The 17,763-nt window shown below is 60.0% G+C and overlaps 2 protein-coding genes across 5 annotated transcripts in view; both read right to left on the reverse strand.

Moving 5' to 3' along the window:
* USP48 (ubiquitin specific peptidase 48) overlaps positions 1-7,839 on the reverse strand; it is a 32,585-nt gene extending 24,746 nt beyond the window's left edge. For 3 of the 4 annotated variants that reach the window (XR_010467437.1, XR_010467438.1, XM_065037646.1), the window contains exons 1-8: positions 7,604-7,839; positions 6,409-6,529; positions 6,048-6,204; positions 5,069-5,196; positions 2,885-3,009; positions 2,299-2,407; positions 1,013-1,146; positions 759-841 (exon numbers count right to left, since the gene is read on the reverse strand). Coding sequence is in view for 2 of the 4 variants with exons in the window: in XM_065037646.1 (XP_064893718.1) it covers positions 759-841; positions 1,013-1,146; positions 2,299-2,407; positions 2,885-3,009; positions 5,069-5,196; positions 6,048-6,204; positions 6,409-6,529; positions 7,604-7,737 (991 nt within the window). In the remaining 2 variants the exon portion in view is untranslated. The remainder of the gene's footprint in view (positions 1-758; positions 842-1,012; positions 1,147-2,298; positions 2,408-2,884; positions 3,010-5,068; positions 5,197-6,047; positions 6,205-6,408; positions 6,530-7,603) is intronic. The other variant, XM_065037644.1, reaches the window with a different exon arrangement.
* Positions 7,840-8,711: 872 nt separating this feature from the next.
* Positions 8,712-17,763, reverse strand: part of HSPG2 (heparan sulfate proteoglycan 2) — a 48,852-nt gene continuing 39,800 nt past the window's right edge. Inside the window, 17 exon segments of the mRNA XM_065037697.1 lie at positions 8,712-9,171; positions 10,442-10,545; positions 10,627-10,710; positions 10,796-10,866; positions 10,946-11,024; positions 11,929-12,004; positions 12,107-12,160; positions 12,241-12,363; positions 13,806-13,980; positions 14,060-14,292; positions 15,066-15,287; positions 16,603-16,701; positions 16,779-16,887; positions 16,967-17,076; positions 17,161-17,260; positions 17,341-17,485; positions 17,573-17,657. Coding sequence (XP_064893769.1) covers positions 9,008-9,171; positions 10,442-10,545; positions 10,627-10,710; positions 10,796-10,866; positions 10,946-11,024; positions 11,929-12,004; positions 12,107-12,160; positions 12,241-12,363; positions 13,806-13,980; positions 14,060-14,292; positions 15,066-15,287; positions 16,603-16,701; positions 16,779-16,887; positions 16,967-17,076; positions 17,161-17,260; positions 17,341-17,485; positions 17,573-17,657 — 2,033 coding nt within the window. The 3' untranslated portion in view covers positions 8,712-9,007.

The raw sequence follows: 17,763 nt of genomic DNA on the forward strand, positions 1-17,763 counted from the left end.
TCCCTTCAGCATCTTGGTGGCTGCGCTGGACTCTCTGCAGCAGTTCCCTGTCCTGCTGGAACTGAGGGGCCACAGCTGGACACAATATTCCAGGTGTGGTCTCCCCAGGGCAGAGCAGAGGGGCAGGAGAACCTCTCTGACCTACTGACCACCCCCTTCTAACCCACCCCAGGTACCATTGGCTTCCTGGCCACAAGGGCCCAGTGCTGGCTCATGGTCACCCTGCTGTCCCCAGGACCCCCAGGTCCCTTTCCCCTACGCTGCTCTCTAATAGGTCATTCCCCAACTTACACTGGAACCTGGGGTTGTTCCCGCCCAGATTCAAGACTCTGCACTTGCCCTTGTTCTATTTCATTCAATGTTTCCCTGCCCAGCTCTCCAGCCTGTCCAGGTCTCTGATGGCAGCACAGCTTCCAGTGTCACCACTCCTCCCAGCTTGGTGTCACCAGCAAACTCACTGATAGTCACTCTATTCCCTCAAACAACTCAATGTAATTTTTTGCCAAAAAGAGGATTGAGAGGAGATGTCCTCTCATCGGCTGAGGGGGGGTGAGTGAAGTTAGAATCATAGAATCATTTCAGTTGGAACTGACCCTCAGGATCATCGAGTCCAACCATAACTCTAGCACTAAGCCGTGTCCCTAAGAACCTCATCTAAATGCCTTTTAAACCCCTCCAGGGACAGCGACTCCACCACTGCCCTGGGCAGCCTGTTCCAAAACAAAAATAAATAAGGAAACGCAATGCACAAAACTCACTTTTTTGTTCCATAAAAGGCTCCATGTCGAGCAGCTCGGAGAAGCCGATGTAGGTGTTGAGTTTTTTCTTATGGCCAGTTTGTCTGTGCGGAGACAAAGCTTCAATTCAGGGGACAGTAACAAGTGTTCCCATCTCAAAATCACCCCCGTCCATCCCGCCCTGCGTCCCCAGAGCAGCTCACACGCGCGCTCGAGCCTCAGCCTCTCAAACCAGAGGCAGGAAAAGCGGAGCAGGCGACTTCCCCGAGTCTCACCTGTCGAACACGAAACGCATGAGCTGCAGGTTGAGGGTGCAGGGAAGGCTCAGCAGCCTGATCTTCCTCGTGGCGTTCTGCTTACTCTGACACGTTTCACAGAAGTAACGATTGTCCCCTTCTAATTTTTCTTCCTGGGGAGGGAGCGAAAGCGAAAAGGAACATCTTGAGAAGAGGTTCTCTCTGAAAACAGCCCAAACTATGCGACAGGTGGAGACTCAAAAGCACGGAAGTTGTTTTAACTGTTTAAATCTCTACCCAGCTGCTTTCCAAAATAATTCCTTGGTTAAAAACGTGCAGTAATAAATGCGTTTTACAGCACGGTTGCTCGCACCTCAAGGAATATTTTAGACCGAATCTTGGGCTTACATGACTTGGTTTGCTCTCCTTTTGACTGAGTTTACACCAATGGAAAAAGAAAATAATTAAACAGCCCTTTTACGAGCTCACATGGCCCAAGTTAATGTAAAGCCTGGAAACTACAATCCTCTGCGCTCAGCCAAACAATTGTCACTTTGGAAGAGTCGTTGTCTACGCCCAAGTAGATCTAAGGGCAGGATTAGGCCAGAGGAGAATCCCAGCTGCCCCAGACAAGGTCAGTGGGTGTTTCACTCTGAGGAGGAGCAGCCAAACCTGAAGTTTCAGGATTTTAATGCAAACCCTTTTTCCCGGCAAGCGGAGTGACCGGTTTGCCCAGCGCGGCTGCGAAGCTGCTGCCCAACAGCTCAGGTGCAGAGTCACGTTTGGGGTTAGATCTGCCCTAAATATCTGTAGTTGAATCCACGCCTCAAACCTTTAATGCATCTTAACTGGAGATCTAGGCAAATTTTCCAAGCGGAATTAAGAGTACTTGCAGCTGTTCCCGCAGCTATTCCGGCCCTCCCGAGTATTTTTGAGAGCGTGTTTCAGAGCGGGAATGTCTCCTGTTGCTATGCAGAGGAGCACAGATAGAGAAAACACAAAAAGCGGCCGCTCCGCTGGTGTCACCCAGGAAAAGGACACAAGGAGTATTTATCAGACTTTTTCCCATCTTTGCCGGGAAAGTATTTTAACTAAACAAGCGCTTTTTAAAGCCGTAACACGCGTGTGTGCTACCCCCGGTGGCCTGGAGCTGCTCCATGACTCAGTCCTCATTGTCTGGTAAAACCCCACATTTCCTTTTGTGTGCATCTGAGACAACTGTCTTTTTGCTCCAAAATCAACCTTTTGATATTGCTGTTGATTGAAGAAAAGGATTAAAACACCTTGCTAAGAACAGCAGGACTCAAAACCCGTCGAGCTCGTACCTTAAGAAATTCCGTGATACAGTCTGTCAGCTGCTTGTGCCCTTGGATGTTTAACTCCAGCTCGTAAAATTTAGACATGAGTTTGGACTCCCTGCCACACTGGTTGCAGCTAGGATTAAAAATAAAGAAAGAAACAAAGACTAAACCACATGAAGTTCGTGTGTCTGAACTCCCCAGCCATTAGGAAATGATTCTTTGAGCTATAAAACCAGGAGAAGAAGTTGAGTTGGAATGAACGCGGTTCACATCGCCACGACAACTCCGCAAGGTGTAACAGCATCTACCACCAAACACAGAAGCGCTTGCTTACAATTCATGTACACCATATTATGTGATTTTTGGAGGACGCAGGAACGCAAACGCGACACCTGAGCACTCTGTTTATTTGGACTTTACGCTCCATTAACTCACTTGCAGGTTTAATTGGTGCATTTTTAGGAAATGACTAAAACTGTAACACCTACAGGAAGTTTCAGCAAAGCTTACCTGCCTGCTCAAGCTGTTAGGAGGGCTCTTCCCCCCCTCAAATTGTTCTAAAATGTTTAAATATTTACAGAAATGTTCCTCCCAAAGACCAAACACTTACACCGTGACGTAGGCATACTCCCCGCAAAACTGCTTTTGCACTATGTTGCGAACATCTGGGTTTTTTTGTTTCGATAAAGTATCTTCCAGCAGTGACATGAACAGCTTGGAAAACTCCTGGGCGTCCTAGGAGAGAAAGTCGAGTCCCGTTAACAAGCCGCACAAAGCCCGATCACAACCTTGTCGCTAATTTACTGCAAATTACCCGCAGCTTTACACACGGGCTGCGTCGTGCTCGGAATAGAAAAAAGACCAGTCGGGAGGACTAAAGAAAAAGAGGAATTTGGCTAAAATGAGCGTGAGGCCCCTGGTGTGAGTTCACGTGGCGCCGGACCAGCCGCGCCGGGTGCTTTGACTCCTGTCCCGCTCCTCGCAGAGCGCTGGAAGGAAAAAATACCCTCCTGCAGAGCTTTCTGTCCCGTTAACGCTGGTTTTGCAAAGCTCAGTGTGCAATACGAGCTGCCCCTGCTTGTGTTATGGGTGAGATGAAAAACAAAAAACAGCCTAAAAATGAGAAGTGGATTTTTCCCCACTGCCTTGTACGGCTTGGGAGCTTCCCCAAGCTCATCTCAAGGCTTTTCTCTCCCACCCTGGCGCTCCTTCGCTCTCCACTTCTGAAAACAAACAGGTTTTGGCCTCTCTCGGCTGTCCTGTAGTGTCACCAGTCAGCAGTAACCGTGTCCTCCCAAGGAAACACAGGCCAGCGCTCGGGCTCTTCCCCCAACAACCTCCTCTGACTTCTCCAAGCAGATTTTCAAGCCGTGTCCTTCCCCTGAGCCCACAGACCCTTCTCTGACCACCCTTTCCCTGCCCCAGACGCTTGTGTTGGACCTTGGCTGGCTCCCGGTGACCCCAACAAATGTCTGCTGGCCCCACCAGGGTTCTTCAGCCCCTGAACCACTCACCAGGGAGGAGCAGCCCATAAAGTACCTGCCAAAGGGCCCTCCCGGCAGATTTAGCTCCCACCCTGCACAGTGCCGGGGTTCATCAGCCGCTAACAACCATTCCCATCACTCCCAGGCTCCTCCTGGCCTTCCCTGGTTCCATCTAACCTCCCTCAGCCCCTTCTGACACCCCTGGGCTCCCCCTGGTCCCCACTGGGATCTGCCTGATCCCACCAGGCTCCCCCTGACCCACCTGAGCTCCTCTTGGCCTCCCTGGGCTCCCCACAACTTGCCTCACCTCCCCCTGACCTCCCTCAGTCCCTCCTGATGCCCTTGGGCTCCCCCTGACACCCCCAGACTCCTCCTGACCTCTCTCAGCTCCCCATAACCTCCCCCAGACTCACCTGACCTCTCTGGGCCCCTCTGGACCCCCCTGGCCTCTCCCTGACCTCCCTGGGCTCTTCCTGAGCCCCTGGGCTCCCTTTGACCTCACCAGGCTCCCCCTCACCCCACTGGGTGCCCCCCATCTTCCCGCAGCTCTCCCTGACCCCCACCGTCTCCTCTTGGGCTCCTCCTGACCTCCCCCAGCCCCTCCACACCCCCCGACCTCTCTCAGCCCCTCCTGACACACCTGGGCTCCCCCTGACACCCTCAGACTCTCCCTGACCTCCCTCAGCTCCTCATGGACTCCCCCTGACACCCCTGGGCTCTCCTCGACCTCTCTCAGCCCCACTTGAAACCCCTGGGCTCCCCCCAACTTCCTTCAGCTCCCCCTAAACCCCTGGGCTCCTCCTGCACTCCTTGCGCTCTCCCTGACCTCCCTCAGCCCCTCCTGACCCCCCAGGCTCCCCCTGATCCCCTAGCATCCCCCTAACTTCCTTCAGCTCCCCCTAAGCCTCTTGTGCTCTCCCTGCCCTCCCTGGGCTCCCCCTGACCTCCCTCGGCCCCTCCTGATCCCCCGGGCTCCCCCTGATCCCCTAGCATCCCCCTAACTTCCTTCAGCTCCCCCTAAGCCCCTTGTGCTCTCCCTGCCCTTCCTAAGCTCTCCCTGCCCTCCCTGGGCTCCCCCTGACCTCCCTGGGCTCCCCCTGACCCCCCCGGGCTCCCCCTGACCCCCCCGGGCTCCCCCTGACCCCCCCAGACTCCCCCTGACCTCCAGCACCAACGGGAAGTCCCTGAGCACAACTTTCAGTCTGCACTGAGCAGAACCCAGCTCAGGAGATGCTAAAATAACCCAAAAAAGGGCAGTTTCAGGCTGCTTTAAAGGACGCAATCACGGGCAGGACGCGCCTCACGCCCACCTGCTGCTGCCCCGTGTCCAGCCCCAGCGCCTTGACGAAGCCGGAGGGGTCGATGTAGCGGCGCTTGCTGTTCTGCAGCAAGGCGAACAGGTACTGCAGGTGCTCGCAGATCGTCTGGGGCTCGTAGTCTGCGAAAACAACCAGTTGCGCGAGTTACAGCAAATTATTCAAGGCAAGAGAGAATCCTTCCAAGTTATTCCTCCATAAGGCTAAGTTTAATGATTATAAATATGGTTTTTTAAAGCTGTTTTAAAGCACTGTGAAAACTGAAGGGGTTCATGTCAGTGATGACAGCAAAGTCAAATATCACAGAATCAATTAGGTTGGAAAAAAAACCTTAAGGTCATCGAATCCAGCCATAAATATCCCACAGTGCTGAGCACGAGCTGCAAGGGAATGGTTTCAGCAGCAGGCAACGATTATCCCATAGTAACAGCTTCTTATTTACCCTAAACAGCAGGATGTCATTTAAAAATACTGTAAAGACAGGAACAGAATAAATCAGGCAGCTGCCCTGATGCAGAGGGCACCTATAGCGCTATACCATACACAAAGGTAAATCACTGAGCCCAGTGTGTCCACTCTGAGGGCACCAGGAGCCTCATTTGTACTAGAAACCTCAATTTTTGCCCTGTGATGTGATGATTTCGGCTCCGCAGAAGCGCAGATCAGCCCCAGCCCATGTGCTTCCACCGCAGTGCCATCGTTACACTGGGAACCAGTTTGGGAAGCAGCCCGGTAAGAAACAAACCCAAACGGGATTTTTCAACTGGGTTAGATCGCTCTGATTTAAGAAAGAACTCGGATGGTTTGTTCCCAAAAGGCGGTGATGGACCCAAAAACGACACCATGGAGAGGGGAGGGGTGGCTGTAGCTTCACCCATCGATTCTCCCAATAGACGCTGCCATAAAACACATAGAATTTTAGGAGAAAAGGAGCAAAACGGCTCCCGTTGGCAGCAGACTGCCTTCCACCCACCTTTGTCGCTCGGGATGCCCTCTCCGGACGCCAGCTTGCTGCAGGTGCTGGGACACAAGTAGAGGGCTTGCCGGAGCTCCAAGTTAAGAAACCACATCTGCAAGAAAGTGTTGACGTAGCACGTGGCGCCGAGGTTCGTTAAGCCCACGAACGCGTTCTGGCGTGAGAGAGAAAATAACAGTCGTCACTCGCCGCTGCCGAGGAGCAAAGAGAAATCCAGCAGCTGGGGAAACGCCGCTCGTACAAACAGCGCGTCCCAGACTCTGTGGCTGCAGGGGGACGTGAGGTGTCACCCCCCTTGTCCGCATTATCCCCTCAGGGAGTGGGAATGGCAGAGGATGGTGTTTTTAGGGGTTCCTACCTTCTTGCGGCGCTCGCAGTTGGGGTCGTCAATGTTGTGGAAGCTGTTCTCGTCGATCTCGCCCAGCCAGACGTGCTCCCCGATGCCCACCAGGCAATTGGGGTTTCCCCGGCAGTTCCTCCTGCAGAACCAGCACCACCACAGCTGTCACCATCACCCAAGGGACGCTCTTGTCCATTTTTGGGGGGGCGAGTGTGGGGAATGAGGACAAGGGGGACCCCATAATGCTAAATAGAAGGAGTGGGGTGGGATATGGGTGTCCCACACCTCCCAAAAATGGTGGTTATGGACAAACAAGGAGAAATAAAGGGGGAGAAAAAAGGGGCACCCCGGGTAAAGTACAGGACCCAGGACTGTCCCTGATCTCTGGGGAGCCAGGTGGGACAGTGGCCCCCACAACCCTGTGGGGGAACCTACATTTGGGGAGCCAGGTAAGAACCCAACACAAGCCTGCGGGGGTTCTCCCAAAATCTGGGGTGTCAGGCACAGACAGGAAGAACACCCACAATCCTGGGGAGTCCCCAATACCTGGGAAGCCAGGTAGAGAGAAGGGTCCCCCACAACCCCAGGGGGTCCCTATATTTGGGAAACCAGGTAAGAAAAGGGACCCACCACAACCCTGGGGGGATCCCCTATATTTGGGAAGCCAGGCACAGAGAGAGGTCACCCACAATGCTCAGGGGGGTCCCCAATACCTGAGAAGCCAGGCAGAGAAAAGGGTCCCCCACAACCCCTGGAGGTCCCTATATTTGGGATATGAAGAGGGACCCAACAGAACCCCAGAGGGGTGTTCCCTAAATCTGGGGTGCCAGGCACAGATCACCCACAACCCTGGGGGGGGTCCCCAGTACCTGGAAAGCCAGATACAAAGAGGGGTCCCCCACAACCCCGGGGGGGTCCTCTATATCTGGGGATCCAGGCAGGGAGAGGGGCCCCCACAATCCTGGGGAATGGGGGTCCCAAAGAAAAGGGTGTGTGGGGTCCCTAAGAAGAGGATAGGGGGGGACCCCACCGTGTCTGAGGGTCCTGAAAGGGCGCGGCGCTTCCCCAGCCTCACGGGAGGGACGTGGGGACCCCCAGCCCGGGGGGTGCGGGCCGAGAGGAGGGAACGGAGGAGCCCGGACAGGGGGTGGGGGGGTTTGGGCGCGGGCACAGGCCGGGGAGGGCGGCGAAGGCCCGGGGGGTCCGGGGTTACCGGCAGGCGCCGCGCTGGCAGGGCTCCAGCCGGACGCGATAGGCCGCTTCGATGTGCTCCTGCGCCACCTCCTCGGGCGGCACCGTCTCGGTCCAGCGCCACGCCGCCTTCTCCAGCTGCAGCCGCGGCGCCATGGCCGCCGCCCCCCGCTCCGGCCCGGGCCCGGCCTGGCCCGTCCGCTCCGGTCGGGTCCCAGCTCCGGTGCGGCCCCGGTCCCGCCCGGCCCCTCCCGCCGCCGCCGCCGCCGCCGTCACAGGGCTGGTGACGCGCCCAGCGCGACGCGCTGACGGTAACGGGCTGCGACGCGCGACCGCCTGGGAGGGGCCTGAGCGACGCGCCTGGGGGCGGGGCCTGGCGCGCCCGGCGGGAGGTGGCTCCGCCCACCCCGGCAGCGCGAGGGGAGTGCGGACACGCGCGCCGGTGTGTCAGTGCGCGTGTCGGTGTGTCCGCGTGTGTGTGTGTCCGTGTGTCCCCGGGGCCCCGTACGGCCGCCGCCCTCCCGCACCGTCCATACCGGACCCCACGCCATAGCCACCATACCAAACCCCCGCCCCATACCCCCCATACCATACTTGACTACGCACACTATATCTACCCCATCCTATAGCCCCCGCGCCATAACTACGGGTAGCATACACCCCCATAACCCCCCATACCATAGTCCCCCCCCATACCATCTATACCCCCCCATACCATAGTCCCCCCCTCTATACCATCTCTGCATCCCCATACTGTACGCCCCCAGAACCCCATACCATGCCCCCTCATACCCCCCCAGAGACCTATACCGTACCCACCTGCACGCTCATATGGCCCAGCAACCCCTATACCATCCCCTCCCCATATCACACCACCACTAACCCCCCCTCCAGGGACCCATACACCCCCCATAGCATCCCTCCACCCCCCCATACATACACCCCTCATACCATGCATCCTTGCACCCCTATACCATAACCCTTCCATCCCATACCCCCTATACCCCCATGCCATAATCCCCCCTGCACCCCCCACACATAATACACCCCCCAACACCCCATACCTATACCATACCCCCCATACCATATCCCCCATGCCCCCCCGGCGCAGCCAACACAGACACAGCCACTGGTTCTCGCTCCTTTAATGCTGCCCCCCCGCGGGGTCCCCGCCAGCACCCGATTGTCCCTCGCGTCCCCCCCACCACCACCCCGGGGGGCACCAGGCGGCACGGCCGCCCCTGCACAGTTTCGGGGGGGGGGGGGGTGCAGTAGGGGTGGAGGGGGTGTAAACATTTTTGGGGGTCCCGGCCCCCCCCCGGTGTCACCCTGGGGCAGCGAAGCACCGTTTCTTCGTGGCTTTTGGTTTTTTTTTGGAAAATAATAACATTGGCCAAATTCCCCCCAAAATATACTTTGGGGAAGGTTAGGAGGGGCAGGGGGGGGCGGGGGACCCCCCCACCGCGCCGTGCCGCAGGTCAATGGGGTGCGGGGGGGCCCCGGAGGGCGCCAGCACCAGCCCCCGCACGCACCCGGTGACACCCGAGCTGAACTTGCCAGCGGTCAGAGCGCGGGGATCCGGGGCACCGCCTGGGGACACGGGGACATGGGGGACATGTGGGCGTGGGAGCTCACCTGGTGTCCCACCCCGTGTCCCTGCCCATGTCCATCACATGTCCCATTGCATCATGTCCCCACCCCATGTCCGCCCCCTGTGCCATGTCATGTCCCATCATGCCCCCACCCCATGTCCCATGTCTTGTCCCATCATGTCCCCACCCCATGTCCATCCCATGTCCCATGTCATGTCCCACCAGGTGAACCCACCCCATGTCCGTCCCCTGTGCCATGTCTTGTCCCATCATGTCCCCACCCCATGTCCATCCCATGTCCCATGTCATGTCCCACCAGGTGAACCCACCCCATGTCCGTCCCCTGGGTCACATCCCATCATGTCCCCACCCCATGTCCCATCAGGTGAACCCACCCTGTGTCCATCCCCTGCCTGTCCCACCACGTGTCCCATCTTGTGTCACATCCAGGTTCTGTCCCACGTGTCATCATGTGTCCCCACCCCCTGTCCATCCCGTGTGCCATTTCATGTCCACCCCATGTGCCATGTCATGTCCCATCAGGTATCCCCACCCCATGTCTGTCCTGTGTCTCCTGCCCATGTCTGTCCCACGTCCCGTGTCATGTTGCATCATGTCCCCACCCTGTGTCCATCCTCTGTCCCACCCTGTGCCTGTCCCCTGTCCCACCATGTGTCCCATCCAGGTTCCATCCCATGTGCCATCAGGTGTCCCCACCCCTCAGCCCCCTCATGTCCCATCCTACTTCCACCACATGCCCTGGCCCATGTCCCCTCCCGTGTCCCATCCCGTGGCCACCCTGTGCCCTGTCCTACAGCCCATCAGGTGTCCTTCTCCCACGTCCAACCTGTGTCCCCTCCCATATGCCACCCCTTACCACATCCTGTCCCGTGTCCTGTCCTGGGTCCCCTCCTAAGTCCCATCATGTCACTCCTCCCATGAGCCAGCCCATGTCCCATCCTGTGCCCTGTCCCACCATGTGGCCCAGCCCGTGTCTCACCCTGTGCCCTGTCCCACCACATGTCCCAGCCCATGTCCCACTCTGTGTCCCATCTTTTGTCCCACCCTGTGTCCCACCATGTGTCCTATCCTGTGTCCATCCCATCTCCCATGATGTGTCCCACCATGTGTCCCAGCCCATGTCCCATCCTGTGTCCATTCCATGTCCCACCCTGTGTCCCATCTTGTGTCCCATTCCCTGTCCCACCAACGTGTCCCATCCCATGTCTATCCCATGTCCCCCGCTGTGTCCACAAGTGTCACCGTACCCACGTAGACGCTGCCTTGGGTGTTGGCCATGACGTTGGTTCCTGGGGACTCTCCGGTCACTGGCTCCTCCCCGTCCACCTGCAGCCGCCCGCGCCGGCCCTCCCTGCACAGCACCCATCAGCACCCATCAGCACCCGTCAGCATCGCACCCCGACCCCCCGGGCCCTTCCCCGACCCCACGCACCTTGTCACCGTCACCCGGTGCCACTCGCCGTCATTGATGGGGTCTTCGGAGACGATGGTGGCCTCGCCGCTGCCCAGCTGGTAGCTGCAGGGGTGGGAGAGGCTCAGTGTGGGGAGCACCCTTGGGTGACATGGGGCACCCTGGGGTGACACTGGGTGTCCCCGCTGACCTGAACACCAGGTGTCCGTCCTTCAAGCCGAGGCCGATGAAATCTTTGGCTTTGCCGCCCTTGCTGGGCTCCTGCGGGCACAGTGGGGGTGTGAGGAGCACCCTGACCCCCACCCTGAGGTCCCCTCCCCGCCGGTGTCCCCCTGCTCACCGCGCCGTGCCACAGCAGCAGCCCCTCGGCGCTGTCTGTCCGCAGCTCCAGCTCGATGGTGTCCGGTGCCTCAGGGGGGCTGCGGGGAGAGGGGGACGGTGCGGTGGGTGCAGCACCCCGGGAAGGGTGCAGCACCCTGAGGTGGGTACAGCACCCAGAAAGGGGGCAAGACCACGCTGGATGCAGCACCACGAGAAGGGTGCAGCACGTTGGGATGGGTGCAATGGATGCAGCACCCTGGGAAGTTGCAATGCCATGATGGGCACCTCAAGAAGGGTGCGGCACCCCAAGAAGGGTGCAGCACCCCGAGATGGGTGCAGTGGGTGCAGCACCCTGGGAAAGCTGCAGCACCCCGGAACGGGTGCAAAGGCATGATGGGTGCAGCACTGTGGGAAGGGTGCAGTGGCTCAATGGGTGCAGCGCCCCAGAAAAGATGCAAGACCATGATGGGTGCAGCACCCCGTGAAGGGTACAGCACCCCGGGACGGATGTAATGGATGCAGCACCCTGGGTTGGGTGCAGTGCCATGAAAGGTGTGGCACCCCAACCGGGTGCAATGGGTGCAGCACTCTGGCAAGTTGCAAAGCCATGATGGGTGCAGCACCCTGGGAAGGCTGCAGCACCCCAAGAAGGGCACAGCACCCTGGGATGGGTGCAATGGGTGCAGCACCCTGGGAGGGTTCAACACCATTCTGGGTGCAGCACCCGGGGAAGGGTGCAAAGTGGCAATGGGTGCAATGCTGCAGGAAGGGGTGCAGCACCCGGTGAGGGTGCAATGCTGCGGGAAGGAAGGGTGCAACTCAGCAGGGAGGGTGCTGCAGCCCGGGAAGGATGTGAGTGCTGCAATGGGTACAACACCACGGTGGGTGCAATTCTGCACTGGGTGCCATGCTGCGATGGGTGCAACACTGCAGGAAGGGGTGCAGTGCTGCAGGACAGGGTGCAGCACCCACTCAGGGGTGCCCGCCCCCACTGTCACTCACCCGCGGGGGAAGAGGTGACCGGGCAGGGCCAGGTACGATCCGTCCTGGAAGGCGGCGCTGAACTGGCCGGGGGCGTCTGTGGGGAGAAGAGGGAATAAGGGGGGGGGCACCCCCACCCGCCACACCCACAGCATCACTTTTGGGTGCAAAAGGAGGGAAAACGGGCGCAGGCACCTACCGCCGCCCCCGCTGCCCTCCTGCCAGTCCTGCTCCAGCTCCGCCAGCGCTGAATCTGTGGGCAAGAGGGGTTGGAGACGGGGTGGCATGTGTCCCCCCCATGTCCCCAAGTGTCCCCAGGCGTCCCCCACTCACTGTGCTGGCAGAGGGGGCCGCTGTAGCCCGGCGGGCACAGGCAGGTGTTGTCCTTGCAGGTGCCGCCATGCAGGCAGGGGTTGCGGTGCAGGCAGCGGTCCTCCTCCTGCTCACAGTGCGGCCCTGGGGACACGGAGGGTGACAATGGGTGACACAGGCGGGTACAAGGCTCTGCTGCCCTCCCTGGTGTGCTCTTGCACACACATGCACGTGTGAGCATGCACACGAGGAGTGTGTGCATGCACAGCACCCACGGTGCACCCTTGTGCACGCCATGCACCTGTGCAAACGGTGCACGTGTATGTGCAGTGTGTACACGTACACACACACGCGTGCACGGCAGATGCACACACGTGCAAACTGCACCCTGTGCACAGCACACACGTGTGCACACCAAGTGCATGCACCACACAGCAGATGCAGACACACGTGCAGCAGACGCACCTACGTGCAAACGGTGCACACGGTGTGCACAGCAGCCTTGCACGTGCACCAAGTGCACTCACACACAACACATACCCACAGGCACCGCAGATGCGTGGCAGATGCACACAGTGGGTGTGCACAGCAGATGCACCCGCTGGCAAAATGCCCACACATGCAGCCAGAGTGCACGTGCAGCACATACACACTCGCAGTGCACGCACAACACACACATGCATGCTGCAAATCCACCATGCACAGTGCACACACAGCGTACATACACGCAGTGCTCATATGTGAACGCCCAGCACGTGTGCACAGTGCACACGCTTGCATGCACAGTGTGCAAGCATGCACAACAGGTGCACAACTCACACACATGTGCATGCGCAGCACGTGCACACACGCACGGACAGGGTATGTGCCCACGTGCAGGCACAGCGCACACGTGTGCACAGCAGACACACGCAGTGCACGCAGGCACACACACACAGCACACAGCCCACATACATGTGCAGCATATGCGCACACGTGGTGCGTGCACGACACACATGCATGCATCATGCAAATGCATTATGCACAGTGCACATGGATGCACAGCACATATACACGCAATGCTCACACGCACAGCACATGCGTGCACAGTGCACACGCATGCACAGCACACGTGCACAACAAACACATGCAGCGCACACATGCAATCTGCATATGAATACACAGCACACACGCATCCTGCAAATGCACAGTGCACAGCACCTCTATGCACAGTGCTCATACGCGTATGTACAGCACGCATGCACGCACAGCACACACGCGTCCTGCAAATGCACAATGCACAGCACATCTATGCACAGTGCTCATATGTGCATGTCCAGCACACACGCATGCACAGCACACACGCAGCACGCATGCATGCACAGCGCACAAGCTTGCACATATAGTGCACATGCACACACAGCCCACATGCACATAGAGCGCACACGCTTGCGCAGCACACACGCACGCACATGCAGCACCCACAGTGCACACGCATGCACAACACACGCCAGCACACGTGCGTAACACGCGCGTGCACAGCACACGTGCACGCCCAGCTCGCACACATGGTGTGCACACGCCAACGTGCCCACGTCGGCACTCACCGCCGAAGCCGGGGGGGCACAGGCAGCGGTGGGCAGCGCCGTCGGGCAGGGGCAGGCAGCGGCCCCCGTGCAGGCAGGCAGCGCGCAGGCAGGGCGACGGCTGCCCGCACTGCCCCACGCCGCGGCTGCGCAGGAAGCTGTACCCCAAATCCACCTTCTTCCCGTTGATGGACACCTAAGGGGGGAACACACCAAATAGGGGGGGTCAAGGAGGGGACCCAGGCGTCCGGGTTGGGGGGATGGGGGGGTCTCACCTCTCCGATGCAGCCGCGGAAGGAGACGTTGGTCGGGGGGCGCAAGGGCGGCTCGGTGCCCCCCAGGTACAGGGGGGAGCGGAGGTTGAGCCCTTGGCTCTTGCCGGGCGAGGAGCGTTTCACCGGGGTGGCGTCATCCACCACCAGCGTCCCGTCCTTGTGCACCCGCTCGGCTGTCACCCGGTGCCACCGGCCCAGTGCCACCGGCTCGGCGCTGCGGAGAACCGCTGGGCCTGTGGGGACGGGGTGGTGGCATCACAGGGGGACACTGGGGGCACAGGGGGAGCTGAGAGGTGCCCTGGGTGATGCTGGGGACTCTAGTGGTGACAGGGGATTCCGGTGACACCAGGAGACCCCCCTGATGCCCAGGGACCCTGGCAGAGCCTGGAAACCTCAATGGGACCAAGAGATCCTAGTGACACTTGGGGACCCCAGTGGTGCCAGGGGACCCCAGTGATGCCCGGGGACCTCAATGAGGCCAAGGGACCCCGGTGACTCTTGGGGACTCCAATGATGGCATAGGACACCAGTGATGCTTGGGGACCCCAATGACACCAAGGGACCCTAGTGACACCCCAGTGGTGGTGCCTGGGGACCCCAATGATGCCAAGAGACCCTGGTGACACTTGAAGACTCCAATGACACCAAGGGACCCCCTAAGACTTGGAGACCCTAGTGGTGCCAAAGGACCGCAGTGAGACTTGGGGACCCCACCAATGCCCAGGGACCCTGGCAGTTCCCGTGGGGCCCAGTGGTGCCAAGGGACCCCGGTGACACTTGGAGGTTCCAATGACACCAAAGGACCTTGGTGATGCTTGGGGACCCCACTTGTGTCAAAGGACCCCAGGGACGCCTGGGGACCCCATTGATGCCAAAGGACCCTAGTGACACCTGGGGACCCCATTGATGTCAGGGGACCCCACCACAGCTCAGGCTCCCCTATGATATTGGGGGACCCAAGTAATGCCAGCTCGCCCGCAACACCCAGGGTCCTGGTGCCACCCACCTGAGCCCAGCTCGTAGCGGAACTCGAGGTGGCCGCCGGCCATGGCCAAGGCCACAAAGTCCTCGACGGGGGCGGCTTTGCCGGCGCTGAAGAGCAGGAGCCCGTCGGGCGCCAGCGGCAGGAACTCGGCGTCCACACGCAGCTCGTGGTGCATGTTGGTCAGGGGCGGGTAGGACACGAAGGCCCCGGCCTCGCCGAAGGACGGCACGCTCACCGCCTCACCTGCGCAGCCCTGTCAGCACCCTGTGGGGACCATCTCCCCAGGGTGTCCCCAGGGTGGTCCCCAGCCCCATCCCCATGGTGGGGCCCGGTTCTCCATCCCCACAGTGTCCATCTCTCCAAGGTGGGAAATTGTCCTCTATCCCCATCTCCCTGGCGTGGGACCCAAACCTCCAGCCCCACAGTGACCCCATCTCCTGTGGTGGGACTCCATCCTCATGGTGCCCATCTCCCCAGTCCTATGTCCATGTCCCAGGATAGGCCCCCACCCTGTCCCTGTGACCCCACGGTGGTACCCAGACCTATGCTCATCTCCCCAGGGTGGTCCTCAGCCTGTGTCCCTAGGGTGGTCCCTAATACCCCATCCCCATGGGTGGTGCACAGCCCCATCCCCACCTCCCTGTGGTGGGACCCAGTTCTCCATCCCCATAGTGTCCATCTCCCCATGGTGGGAACTCATCCTCCATTCCCATGGTGCCCATTTCCTGTGGTAGGACCCAAACCTCCAACCCCATGGTGCCCATCTCCCCAAGTGGTCCTCAGCCCATGTCCCCAAGGTGGTCCTCAGTCCCCCATCCCCATGGTGCCCATCTCATGTGGTGGGACCCCATCCTCATGGTGTCCATCTCCCTGGGGGGGTCCCCATCCCCATGTCCCCAGGGCACTACCCAGACCCATGCCCATCTCCCCATGGTGATCTCCACCCCTGTCCCTGTGTCCCCAGGGTGGTGCCAACCTTGTGCCCATCTCCCTGGGGTGGTCCCCAGCCCTGTCCCCACGTCCCCTGGATGGTCTGTAGCCCCATGTCCATCTCTCTGGGGTGGCCCTTAGCTCTGTCCCCATGTCCCTGGGATGGTTCCCAGCCACGTATCCATCTCCCTGGGGGGATTCCCACCCCACACCTGTGTCCGCAGGGTGGTCCCAGCCCCATGGTGCCACATCTCCCTGGGGTGGGAGCTAATCTCCTATCCCCATGGTGCCCATCTCCCCAGGATGGTGCCCTGCCCTGTTCCCATGTTCTTGCTGTGGTCCCCAGCCTCATCCCATGTCCCTAGGGTGGTACCCAGTCCCATGCCCATCTCCCCAGGGTGGGACACAGCCTGTGTCCCCATGGTGGTCCCCAGTCCCCCATCATGCCCATCTCCATCCCATCTGTGATGCCCGTCTCCCCAGATGGTACCTAATCCCCTGTCCCCATCAGGCCTGTGACCCCAGGGTGGTTCCCAGCCACGTCCCCATCTCCTCAGGGTGGTCCCCACCCCATGCCCGTGTCCCTGGGGTGGTGCCAGCACCATTCCCACGTCCCTGCAGTGCTCACCCTCAGTACACCTGTCCCCAGCCTTGCCCAGGTGACAGCGGCAGGTGTAGCCCTGCCCGTCCGGCCGGTTGACACAGGTAGCATCAGGCCCACACGCCTCTGTAGGGTGACAAACCATCAGCACCCATCTGGGGAGGGACCGAGGGTGACATCCCCACGGGACATGGCCACCTTACCTGGGTGACAGTGCAGAGCCTGCGAGTACTCGCAGTTGCTGCCGGTGAAGCCGTGGGGACAGCGACACACGTAGGTGCCACTCTCAGCGTCCTGGCACACGCCGCCGTTCTGGGGGGTGACACGGGTGTCAGCGACAGGTGGGGATGGGTGGGGATGGGTGGGCAACCCCCAGCACCGCCACCCTCACCTGGCACGGCCGGTCCTGGCAGGTGGGACAGCTGGTGACACCGTGCGCCTGCAGGTCCATGTCCCCAAAAGCCACCTCCTCCCCTTGGATGCGCAGCTGGCGCACGCAGCCTGCGGAGGGACGGGGATGGAGGAAGCCAGGGGGCTGACACGATGCTCAGCACCCCCGCAGCTCCCCAAAACCCCATCACTCACCCACAAACCCGCGGCTCAGCCCCGTCTTGGCCACGGCGCTGAAATCAGGGTAACCCCCCAGGAACAGCTCCTCGTTCAGATCCAGACCCTGGAACTTCCCCTGCGAGCACAGGTGGGTGGGCACCCCCTCCAGCACCCCGACCCCCACCCCAAATGCACCAACCCCCCTCCCCAAAATACCTGGGAGGTGCCGTTAACTGGTGGGTGCCCATCCAGCGCCAGCGACCCCCGGGTGAGGTTGCGGAGCAGCCGGACAGTGTGGAACTCGCCCAGGCGCAGCGGCGTGGGGTGCCGGATGGTGGCCATGCCTGAACCCGCGTCAAACCTGGGAGGTTTTTTAGGGGGGACAATGGGTGTAGGAGGGTGCTGGCACCCATTTCCCCCACCCTTAGCACCCGCTGATGGGTCTTACCGAAATTCGGGCCGGCCGCCCACCAGCCCGAAGGAGATGAAGTCGGCGCCGCTGTTTTTCCGCTGCCCGTTGTAGAGGAGGAGCCCTGGGGGGGGAACAGTGGGTCAGGGAGGGTGTTCCTACCCCCTGGCAGGGTGTCACCTTCATAGGGACCCCAAAACACCCCCAGGATGGAGGAGAAACCCCCATAA

Source organism: Columba livia, chromosome 21 (assembly GCF_036013475.1).
Source record: "Columba livia isolate bColLiv1 breed racing homer chromosome 21, bColLiv1.pat.W.v2, whole genome shotgun sequence".
NCBI classification, from domain to species: domain Eukaryota; kingdom Metazoa; phylum Chordata; class Aves; order Columbiformes; family Columbidae; genus Columba; species Columba livia.